Source organism: Rhipicephalus sanguineus, chromosome 1 (genome assembly GCF_013339695.2).
Source record: "Rhipicephalus sanguineus isolate Rsan-2018 chromosome 1, BIME_Rsan_1.4, whole genome shotgun sequence".
NCBI classification, from domain to species: domain Eukaryota; kingdom Metazoa; phylum Arthropoda; class Arachnida; order Ixodida; family Ixodidae; genus Rhipicephalus; species Rhipicephalus sanguineus.
The window spans coordinates 270,385,206-270,397,797 of NC_051176.1; the positions used below are offsets into that span (position 1 = coordinate 270,385,206).

A 12,592-nucleotide genomic window follows, 5' to 3' on the forward strand; every position below is an offset into this window, starting at 1 on the left:
TTTTGGTTATTTCCTCGCTATGCTTATCTCTTCTCTGGAGCTTTATTTTACGTTCCTATTCCAGAAATATCAGCCTGTTTGCTTGCCAACCTTTTGTCGCAGTTCAAAATTAGTTGCTAACGTACGACTTTGCACCGCGAGAACATGAAAGTATGCTGTTGCCACACATCGTTCGCCACATTAGTCACAGCCTCTAATTTTCTTGTTGCCCTCCGGCTCCCCAGATTCGAGTTCCTCAGGTCTCCAATAAAGTTCTTGTCATGTCATGTCACATACAGTAATTAGTCGCGCTTACTTGATCATTCCGTTTTTTTATGTAATGAATTTTTTTTAAATTTCATTGCCTTTTCATAAGATCATTTACAGTTGCGATAATCTGTATTACGGCGTCGTAATATAGATCGCTCGTTATTTCCTTAAAATGTGTGTTAAAAGCTGCTCTTTCAGGCAGACTTCGAAGATATGCGGAGAACAGTGTTCATGCTACTGCCCGCATTGCCTTATCTCTCTCAAAGTTATTGATAATACATTACCGTTGTGTTAAAGCAGCTCATTTCTTACGCGATTATTGGCTCCTTCAGGTTAGAAGCAGGAAGTGACGCACGAAAAACGGTACACGTGTCTCTGTGCGGAGCGGTTGTCACCATTGCAAATACAAATGTTGGAATTAAGAGGCTATTTCTTTGAACACCACAGCCTACAAGAGTACGTACGAAGTTAGGCTAGTTAGCTGGTCGTCGCTAGCGAACAGCGCTAATGACGGCACAAGAAGGGCTAGTGGACCACTCAACGCTGATTATATTTTGACAGCAATACATACATGTATAACAACACACGTAAACACATAACCAGTCTCCTATTCGTCAGTATTCGTTTCTTTTTTTTATTGCCGGCGCTATTCGCTCTGTTGAACTTGCCATCGCCACATACGCTTAACGAAAAAAACCTGGTGTCACGTTAAGACATAAGACAGCGTTTTGCCTTAACCCTTAACAGGACTAACTGAACGACTTTGCATCGACTGGCCCTGGTACAGGTCTTGCTATTAAGTAGTCCTTAGAGAACACGTTCCGCAATGACTGCCTAGTATACAGTACCGCAATGCAATAGGATAATTCAAGATTAAACGACATTTCACCCATCTAAAGAACGTACCTTCCAAAAAAAAGAAAGAGTACGGGCATCTCAGATTAAGCTAAAAAAATGGTCATATACTATAGAACAGCAACATCCTACAAATTGTATTCCTATATGTCTGGCGATAACCCTGATTACAACATTGGGACATACTTTAGTGTGTAAAGTTCTTTTTTCACTGCTCACTCGGCTAAAATGGGAAGAAAGAAAACAAAACGAGACAACCCGTAATCTCTAACTAAGCTCTGGATTTGCAAAACGCTCCTTTTTTTCTTTCCTTCTTTTTTGGAGCGGACACGAGGGGGTTCCCGTCTGTACAGAGGATCCGCCAGGCACCTCGCGTGCGAAGGCGCGCCCGCCGCCGAAGGGCCCGCGTCGTCCTCGGGGCAGAGAGATCGCGTCGCATCTTTACTGCCGCCGGCTCAAGCCACGTTCGATCGAATGTTCTCAATTCGGTCTCTCTGTCCGGGGCAGAACTTGCAGCGCAGAGAGCGGCCCTCGAAGATCTGCACGTCCTTCCTCTTGCAGTAGATGATGACAGCGAGGAGGAGCAGGAAGCCCAGTAAGCCGCCCCAGAGTAGCAACTGCTCTTGTCTGCACCGACAAAGAGAAACAAAAAGCAGCAGCTGCTGCAGCTACAACTACGCAAGCACCAATGGGCGCGCTTATCGACTCGTCGCGTTCGCAAATGAACGCGAAGGCAAGTATGCACTGAACCGACTGTCAGGGCCTGCGGGGAGAAGGCAGGAGAGCGGGCCGTCTGTCTGTCTCTCTCACTCTCTCGATTTTGCTCGTCCCCCCATTTTCTTTATTCGTATTTACGCAGCTTCCCGTACTGCTTTGTTTGAACGCAACGCGGACACATCGTACTCGCTCATTCGCGATGTGCCGCATCTCGAGAGAAGCCCCGAAGGAAGAAGAAGTGCGTTATTCGAGACCGCCCTTTGTCCGGGCGAGAGCAAAGAAATGTACAATAAACACACGGGGCCGATAAACGGCATCGCGTCGTAGTCCTATTGGGTGGTACTGCAATGGTTTTTACTGCTCCGAAGCTGAGGCGTGCACACGTGCGCGCACTTGGACTTGTAGAACGCGCACCACGGCCCATTGTCTGTCTGTGCTATGAAACAGATTCCCTTTTTTTTCTCTCTTCTGCTGTAGTACCCTTTTCGCGAGACTGGTGAGTCATTTTTTCTGCAACACAATCACCCGCAATACGAAGTTTTGGCGGCATGGATTTCATTCCTGCTTGGTAGTTTGAGTGGGATATATAACAGAGCGGGGATATGTCAGTGGTCGTCGCGACGTTATGTTTTAAGTACACATAAGGAGCACTTCCGAAACATTATGTTTCTCCTTCGCCACCCATCGCTCTGATGTCTTGAACCGCTTCCGTGCTTTTAGGTTACATCAAGCTCCGATGCCGTGACCGCATTAACAATGTCAATAGGGCCTCGTTTTAAGTACACAAAAGAGGGCCCTGGCTTTTTTTTTTCCTTGTCTGGTAAAGATGTTTAGCTAAGAGGGCACTAGGGGCATTGCCCTTTGACGGCCCATCGGAGCATAATTGTACTGAAAGCTGTCGTGCGTGCGTGTAGGTCTTTTCTTTTGCGTACAGTATCGACCGTGGTCCCAAAGCGATCTCGTCTATATGCATCTAGGCTGCATGTAGACGAGGACACAACTTGATTTACGAATCACGATGAGCAGCGTAGTAACCAACAATTTTAGGTAATTAACTCTTATGGGGCTAAGTGCAAGCGGGTGTTTCTATTCTTTCAAAGAATGTCGTTTGTCAGGGCAGCTAGATTTCATTTTTTCGGGTTTTGTTTTTGTTTTTTGTTGTTGTTTTTTTTTTTCAGAATAAGGGTGCACAAAGACATCTATCAGCGACAGCATGAGAACCAACAGTTTCCTCGCTGCTGCAACGCTGGTGCTGCTGCGTTGCAGCAGTAGCAGCGTTGTCACCCATTCCGACGCGGAAAGGATAGTATTTTGCAAATGCTACACCAAGCCACACTCGGCAATGTGCACTGTAGCCTCGATGCGGAATACTTGAGACGTGGGATAAAGTCCAATAAGCGATGAACGTGGAGACCTAAGAGTCGAAGGCGATGTACGTAGACGTGTGTGTTGGAAACTTGGTGTGTTTCGCAAGGACTGCGTGGCATCGTTCGCAAGTACACGAGAAGTTTCGCTGCGGTTACAGTTCTTGACAAATGGGTAGGTTCCTACATGCCCTGTTCGTGAGCAGATCGACAGAGTAAGAATCGGTCTACACTACAAACTTAAGAAATAGTAATCGTAGTTGCTAACTATCTAATGCTTACTATCGTAATTGCTAACTATTACTAACTGCGTGTCGCATGTGTTAGAACCGTGCTAGTAACCGCAGTTAGTAACGGTAGCGTGAGTAATATAATTGGTAGTGACCGTTACTAATGGCGCTCCTGTATCCACAACCTTGTCAGCGTTATGAACCAGACTGAATTACCAATACGAAAAAAAGCAGCCTTGTGTGAGCGTTCTAGACAACAGTTAAGCCGCTTCAATGCAAAGGCATGACCAGGAAAAATGAAGACAAATACGGGCTGCATTAACACGCTAAATTTTAATTGTGTTCATTATTAATGGAAAGTGACGGTCGTACAAAGAACGTGAAGGGGCGAGTGACTGGTTGTACACTTGACAGAGGTATATAAAGTAAACTGCATCACACAACGCAGTGAACAGGATACTGCGCAACATGTTTAGCTCCCTCAAACGCATGTTTAGTCAGAGTTCCAAGGACAGCTTGTGCCGGTACGCACTTATGTATTTTTAATCACAACTAAAGCTGGGGTAGTAAAATTTCTGTAGTCTAATGCATCCACGCATGGGTGTAATGAGGGGTAACTTAAATGTTACTCAAATATAATGAAAGAAGCTACAGTAGAAATAACTTTGCACGTAAATTACCGTTACCCAGCACAATGTGTTACTGGCAGGATGAGGTAGTAGCCATTACTAACTTACTACGGTTGTACCTCTAAAGTTGTAGCATTACTGAATTACTGAATAGGCAGTAAAAGGTTAGTAGGTGTTGTTAAAGGGACCGACAACTGCCCAGAACATGAAATGAGATGACTCCACTGATTGAAAGATTGTCCGTCGCATTGACTCAAGCCAACCCTGTTTTTTTCGTGAGAGGTGGATTTTCATTTTTATTTCTTAATTGAAAGTCGCGAAAAAATGACCTGTGGCGCCTCTGGCGGCAAGAACATGAACGATCCGCTGCACCCGGCCACGTGACCGTTCATTGCTGCACGCGGTTGACGACTATTTTTGTTAGTATTGAAATATTGTTCGTTTCTTTATATTAAATGGTATTACTCCATAAAAATGTACTATAGGCCTGCGTTAGTAGTATACATTAAAGTGGCGCTGCCTTCGCGTGACGTAATGATCCTATGCTCGTCAGCGTGTCTTGAGCAACTTTTCAGCGTGCTCATGCAACCGTGCAAGCAGTTTCCAGGTCGCTATTTCGGAGCGACATAGTTTTGCTACCTACACTTTGTCTCAGAAATGACGCGCGCTGCTACTCGGCGCGGCCGCGCATATGTGTAGTGACGTTTTTGATGACTTGGCTTGGCTCGTGCATCGGGAGAGTAACGACGCCTGGACAAGCCACCCGTGACACAGGCGCAGGCAACCTTGGACGCATGCGCACACAACGCTGTACAAATACAGCGAAGGTGTATAATGTCACATCATCTCATTGTAACAGCTCGTTATTTTCAAAAATAATTGAAAAGCTCTAAATAAAGGTGGTTAAGCATAGTTGCAGGAACTCCTGCGAAAGCAAAACAACGATAGCTTTCACAAATCGCGAGAAGAGCTGGCGGCATCGCTATCAATTCTCAGCGTTGCTGGAGGAAAGGTACGTCCGTGTTTAGATCCTTTCAGATCGCGAAATACTGCTTGTAAAATTACTACGTGCTTTTGGGATTAACTACGGGACCTACAAGCACTGCGTAGGGTGAGCTTTCTGTCGCGGCGTAAAAAAAATGGGTCGAGAAAAATCGGTTGCCGATCCCTTTAAGACGTGGTAACACCTACCGTTATAAATCTTTTGATTGCATTTTACCAGAATTTTACTTAATATATTGAAGGATGATTTAGTTAGTATTTTTGAAGAAAAAGTTTGAAGAATTTTTGAAGAGAGAAGGCTTTGCGTGTTTTTTTTTTTTTTTCGAAGTGTTTCTCTGTATTGTAAACCTATCTGCATAGGCACATGAAAGTGTAAGCTCTGTCGCTGGAAGTTAACAACAGCAATGCTTCGCAATTTAAAAATACATAACAGACAGTAAACATACATGATTTCAGACTTTGCCTTCTTGGCGCAGCAGGAGTGCTTGCCGTATTCGGTGCAGCAATCGGAGTTCACGCACTGGTACACATTGCTGGGATCAAACCATCCTTTCGCCTTGTCTATCAAGCAGTCTTTCTTGGCTGAATAAGAAAGAGAGAGATGTCATTGCTGGAAAAGAAGACTACAGAGCCCTTATAAACTTTGCGGCAAAAAGAAAAGTGTGAAAAGCGAAAGTCTACTTCGACTAAGGCGTAGCATGCTGGTTATATCTTACACAAAATAATAAAAGTATCCCTTGTACGTTCCTCAAAAGAATATGCACATTCCTTTGGAGAACGTGTGTTCAGTTCATTTCAAAGAAACTACGAAATTTTTCTTTTATGAAGGAGGGTCGGGAACAAATAAGTGAGAAAAGACAAAATTAAAATAAATTCCAAGGTTTTACGTTCCAAACTTACGACAACTTTCTGAGGTACGCCGTATAGTAAGAGACTATGGAGTACTTCAGCGTGCACCCAAGTCCAAGTAAACAAGCGTTCCTGCATTTCGTCCCCATTTAAGCACTGCCACCAAGACCAGGATCGAACACACGACCTTGAGCTTGGCAGCGCGACGCCATATAGCCACTAAGCTACCACGGCCAGTCGGCTCTTACAAATACAGAATTGAGATGCGCCAATATGGCAGGTCTTACATAAAACAAGCACAAAAAAATGGCAGTTGCTATTGGCAAAAACCTGAAACTACGCGAACTCTCCGACAAATTCACTAAACTGTAAAAGTGAGCGCATAGTGGACCAGCGCATGAATGCATGGCGGCAATCTTTCATGATAGTGTCTAGCTGTTTACAAAATAATAGCACTGTGCAAGGGAACGTGCTCACGAAATGGAATGAGAGCAAGAGGGGTCAGGAAAGAATTGCACAGGCCACGTGCTGCCCTCCACACTTTGAGGAATCGCATTTATAATGACCAAAAATCAGAGCTCTCAGTGTTTGTACGGGCTCCTTACAAGCCTCACAAGATTGAACAGCGTCAATGTACAGTCGCATTCTGTACAGTCGCGAGTGAACACGGGAGTGCGTGGCTTTCCGAGCTCCCAGCGCAGTTAAGCGGCAGCAGCGAGAAGCGTTGCTCATGCCCAGTACGTCCGGCGTGCGAGATTTCCACCTTCGCGCGCACTGCGTCAGACAAGCAAGCGCGTGTCGTCTGCTGCAAGCGTACTGCAGTAAGGAAGCCGTGTGCTTCAAAGCGGCAACAATGTTGGGCTTGCATTTACGTTCCACACGATGCACGAATAAACTTCGCTGAAACTTCGATGTAATTGCGTTCTCAAGATCATCATTGACCTGTAGCTAGGCGCTTTTTCGGACGCACAGTTTGTGTTCCAGCATGACCTGGCGCCGGTACACACTGCAAAAGTTGTGAAAGAGCACATAGAAAATCGTAGGATCGCTGTGCTCCTCTTGCCGGCGTGAACATTTGTGAAAATATGTGGTATTATACATAAAGGCAGCTATGGTGCAACTCCGTGTTTACGCGCCGACTGCGGACGAGCCCAGGAGCCGTTCGCGAAGACAGAGAATATTCGGGTGCATCATATTTTGGTGCCAGCGCTGTACTCGTCAATGCCCTTAGAATGGCAGCAGTGTTTCTTTTTTTTGCAGAGGGGCACATGAAAAAATACTAATTAATATCAAGCTTACTGAAACTGCTTCCTTAAACGTAAATTTTTTGTGTGTGTGTGAAACGTGCACCAAGTAACAGTTCAAATGTTTGCGTTTATCTGCCTGTTCGCTGTACGACTACAAGAACACAGGAGAAAGAAGAATGCCAGAACTAGGTGACACGCCAAGCATAAGAAACACGCCGTTTGAACTGAGAGCATACAAATTTTAGTTGCCGTTAAAATACGATCACCACCGAGGCCGAGAAACAGCTAGTAGGCGACACACAAGCACTCCGGTGACGTGATGCGCTCGAAGGAAAGCTACCCTCCTCGCGCATGCGCGCATGTGCTGCGGTGCGTCGCCTAACGGCTTTGGTATAGTACACAAAGCCACGCACTCCTGTGTTCACTCTGAAAAAGATTTCCACTGTACATGCGTTTGGTTTTGTTGCAGGCATCTGCTCCTCATGGTGTTGCAACGAGCATAAACTCACTGCGTGAAGACTAATGTAGATGAAGGACGAAGCCTGAGGGTTGTTTATTCGCGCTCCATTTCTTATGTAAAAAATGACGGGAAAGTGATTCTGCCAAATGAAACTTTTACTAAAAGATGCGAAAACTTGTTATATATCCTATATAAAGTTATCTGAGGTATTATTATTTATTTTCAGTATGCGTAAAACATTCTTGCTTACATATGCATTCTAATGAGCTCGCATGCATGGCCAATAGGCCATCCTACGTCCCTTATGGGAAGCGGGACGTTCGTGCGCAGTTGGTTACTATTATTGAGTTATGCCTCAAAGGGCTTTCGAGCGCCCCAGGCAACGTGGACAACTCTCCGATCTCTAAGGGAGAGACCTTCAACATTCGATCGGTTCCATTCACGTCGGCGAGTATATTTAAAAGTGCTGCTGTGTTTTGTAATTGCTTCGGTATCGCGTTTAAGTGCGCGCATGTAGCAGGAGAATAGCCAACCTTATCGCACCGCTTCGCTTTTTGAGACACAGTTTACCATTTAACATTTTCACCCACTAAAGGGCTAACTAATCAGAAATTCGCGCTTGTTGTACTCGCTGTCTTTCCTTAACAATAATTCTGTTTGAATCTCTCCTCGGAGTAACTTTGAAGAACTTCTTTCAACTTCCTTCTGCAGAAACTTTTTTTTGTTGTTTAATATATTTTAGAAGATGAAACAACTATTCCCTCATTCTGTTCTCTTAATAAAGAAAGAAGGAAAGAGAGAGGCGAAGTGGCCGTTTGCTGTTCCTGTGAACTCACTTTGACAGAAAACAAGCAATTGGTTTCATATAAGAAAAATTTACGTCAAGATCACGATGTGATCAGTGGTATATTCGACTTATTGAGCGCCATTATTATTCCGCTAGATTTAATCGATGCTTAAGAAACCATTTTCAAAATCTATGGATATAAAGAAAATAAAAATATCAAAACTTACACAAGGACCTCCGTCACAGGAAAACACAGTTCTTCGTTATTTGAAACGATACCTAGAAGTGTGTGTCTCTGGAGCCCAAGTTACTATGCCCAAACGCGAAAACAAAATCTGTGGTTATCAAACTCCCGTACAAACGCGTGATTTAAATTTCCAAAAGGGATGTGATCAAAACAAGGATTTAGGGTCGACTGTAGTGTGCAGAACTGGTATTATCAAGAAGGGACGTCTGGGCAGCGAACAAGTCTCCTCGCGGAGGCGTTGGCGTCCAGTTTGAGATACCTCTTATTCGATCACTGATGATGACCTTAAGTCACGGTCTCATTGCGAACCTCTGCCTTGCTTGAAGGAATGGGGCATTCAATAGGCCTGGCAAACAAACACTTGCAAGCTTTCGTCTAAGGCCATGCTTCAACAAGGTGAGACATTCTTAGCATCGCAGCTTCATTGCGCAAGATATGCTGTCCACGTTGCTTACGAAGGAGCGCTTATCACATTTACAACAAAATTGCTTTTTATTATTTGGGCTTCTTCGGAAGGCGGCAGTGGGGAATAGTGCGCTTTATGTAGGCATCTACAAAATATACTCTGTAGTATGTAGACTGTTGACACCAGCACGAGTTACAACCAGAAGCATAAATCGTACTGGATGTGGTACGCGATGTGAACACAGCATAAGAGCCTCGATCTTTTCAGAGAATAAACTCCGTTTTCACTGTCTACCAATGAGAAGAAAAAAAAAGCAATGTTTACTCACCGGCATATGCAATGTAGGCAAATGAGGAGAGCCATAGCGCGACCAGCGCCGACGGCAACAACTCAGAGCGGCCGCGATGCGGCATCCTCGGCCACGTCGTAGTACTCGAGCGCGTGTGCTGCTGCCGGTTGCGTACCGAGCCACCTGTACGACAAACAGCGCTACGAGCGCCCCGGGTCCGGCGCCGCGGGCTGAGGCCATTGCGCGGCAATTCCTCCGTCATGGTCTGTGGCACAGAGGTGTTTGGTGGCACCGTCGTTATGGGAACCGCTGCCCGAGAAGAGCGCAAACGACTATGTAACGCACCTCGCTGGAGGGGGCGGGGAACGTTGGTTGATAACGAATGCCTCGGTCTACTTGGGATTCTCCGGAACGGGTCACAGGCGTTGGGGAGCTCGGCCACGGGCCGACACGCACTACGTGGCCCCAGCCACGACCACGATCTGGACACGGGGGCCAAACTGGGCTTCTCCGGAGAAAAAGAAAAGATAAAAAAAACACGTATGATGCCTTCGTTCGCTAATTGACGACCCCATTAGTGAGCAGCCCTTGCGCAAGGGTCAGTGGTTGGACAGTGTATTGTTGCGCTTTCAAACATTTCTTCCGCGCGGAAGTTGTCGAAATGGCCTCGGTGGTGTCCGGTGGCGCATCAAACTGGACCATTGCTGCTACCAAAGATTGAACTAGTGAACCGAGTTAGTCGGGGCCCTATTCCATCCTAAACCTCCCTTCTTATTATTTTCTTTTCCTTCTCCAGAGATCCGGCGGTCACGTGAAGCGAAGCGGGCGCTCGCGAAAATGGGTCAGTCACGGCGTTCACACCTGTTAGCTTATGAATGCGGCATGTTCTTATCGCACTCGAAAATCAAGACGAAAGTAATGGGGAACCCTGGATGTCGCACATAATTCCTTAATGACTCATGTTGCCAATAACAGCACAGCTCTGAAAATTCAATCCGAAAGAAACAGAGAATTCACGCGCCCGTGGATTATCAACATTGTTTTCTTTTTCTAAAGAAAACAGATTTCAGAAGTTTACACACCTGACCACCACATTTCCCGCTACCTGTACTTATTGTTGTTTTTGTTGTTGCTGTTGAACCTGGACGTCTATATGGGAAGATGGCTCCATGACATGGTCTTTCGAACTTGTTTTGTTTGTTACTGGCCATTGATCATTTACCTTGACCGGCAGAATTCGTCCTGTAACCAAAGTGAGCAGGTCAGCACCTACTCTGGCACGAAATCAGTTCAGAAATGAAAACATTCATATCAGTTTGGGCGCCGATGACCGTTGAATTTATCATATAATCAACTCAGCTTCAAAACGTCGTCGTCTGCGTGAAAAATTGACCTCTTTCGTTTATATGTTGCGTTTATATTTCACCATCTTGAAATATATAATCTTGGCATCATTTTTATGAATAATTTGTATTGGTTGTTCTGACTAACAACTCTCTATTTAAATATCGCCCATCTAACATCAGCTCCTAAGGATACTAAGCTATTGCCACGTATGTAAAGCGGAGGGTAGACTATGGAGGGCTGCTTTGCTGTCGCAGAAGATAGACCACGAATTAGGTGTCTGCTCCATGACAAATTGAAGAGCAGCACGGAGCGCTACTAGTTCAGCAGCTGTAGTTGAGGTTGCGTGAAACATTTTGAGCTGTATTGTGATAGCTCTTGCTGGAATTATTACGGCGGCGGTTGAGCTTGTAGTCATAACTGAACCATCAATGTAAATATGGGTGTGAGCAGTGTACACCTCATGTAAATACTGTAGTGCAGCCTGTTTAAGGGCAACCGATGACATTCTTCTTTTCTTCGTAATTCCAGTTATGTTAAGGCGCACTTCGGGTCGATGTAGGCACCATATAGGCGAGGATGGTCTTGCTGCAGGCGTATAGTTCGATGGTAAAGAAGTACTATGGGCAGCAATAATGTGGCTGAATGCTTTACGTCATGGCTCACATGAGCAGCTCGTCGCGGAAATCAGGCAAATCCACCATAAGCAACAGAAAAAGGGCACCGAGTAATATTCCAGTGGCTGCCTAGTCACTGTGGCATTCAGGGAAATAACCAAGCGGACGCAGCTGCCCGATCCGCTCACGACAGTGTCAGCAGTATCACCATCCCCTGTCAAGATCGGACGCCGCAAAAGAACTTCGTGTGCTAGCCCGTCGTATAACGTTATACTTGTGGAAGTCATCGACATTTATAAGTGCACGGCTGCATACCTTGGACCCTGACCTTAAATTACGCATCCCGTCCAGCTTATCACGATGTGACTCTACCCTGCTGGTCCGTCTATGGCTGGGAGTGGCCTTCTCAAATGCATATTCGTTTATTATTGAAATGGCTGAGAGCCCGTCATGTGAAGTCTGAGGGTGCAGCGCACCTTCTCTGTGAGTGCGCCCGCTTCAACTCCGAAAGAGCGGCCCTCTCAGCCGCACTAGGCCAGCTGGACAACCGCCCTCTCACGGAGAACAAAATCCTAGGGCCCTGGCCTACCCAGTCTTCAGCACGAGCCGCTCTGAGTTCGTCGTTGCGGTTTGTACAAGCAACCGGATTCAATGTCAAACTGTGACTGTTGGCAGAAAATGTTGCTGTGTAGTACTTGGACTGCGGTCATGACTGTGTTTTTTGTTGTTGTTGTTGTTGTTGTTGTATTTTGTCGCGTGCTATCGTCACATCTCTTCTTCTTCTTTTTCATTCTTTTACATCCCCTTCCCACGTACAGGGTACCAAACCGGAGACTGCTTCTGGTTAACCTCCCTGTCTTTCCTTTCTCTCTCTTCTCTCTCTCTCTGCCACGTATGTAACTCCTTTGCCTCCGTCGTGACATGCATCTGTTTGTTCCACTTGTACTGCAGTGTGATACTGACGGAATTGAGCCTGTTCAAAATAAAGCAATACGATCAATTTGCCACTGCAGCGATTAATTTTCACCTTCTACTATGTCGTTGCTAGGCCTCGCACCCCTCTCGCAAAGCCGCGCTGTTGAACTAATAAAGTTTCTGTACTGTATAATATTTGGTTCTTGTCTTCTAACACGAAATACTTAGATATACCCTTTCAAACAAGGAATTTCATTTAGCTTATAATTTCATGCGTTCCTTTGCGCGTACTTATATATCGAAGAAGAAATTTTTCATATAATCATCGATCATTGGAACTCTCTATCAAGCGACACGCGTTCGTTAGCACTAGATCTGGTTTTAC

At 45.5% G+C, this 12,592-nt stretch overlaps 1 protein-coding gene across 1 annotated transcript; it reads right to left on the bottom strand.

The window, feature by feature from the left end:
• Positions 1-275: 275 nt before the first annotated feature.
• Positions 276-9,553, bottom strand: LOC119388142 (uncharacterized). The gene is made up of 3 exons (XM_037655794.2): positions 9,371-9,553; positions 5,493-5,628; positions 276-1,731 (listed from the first exon to the last, which is right to left on the bottom strand). Exons 1-3 carry the CDS (start codon positions 9,453-9,455, stop codon positions 1,560-1,562), a joined length of 393 nt encoding a protein of 130 aa, XP_037511722.1. The 5' UTR covers positions 9,456-9,553; the 3' UTR covers positions 276-1,559.
• Positions 9,554-12,592: the final 3,039 nt, after the last annotated feature.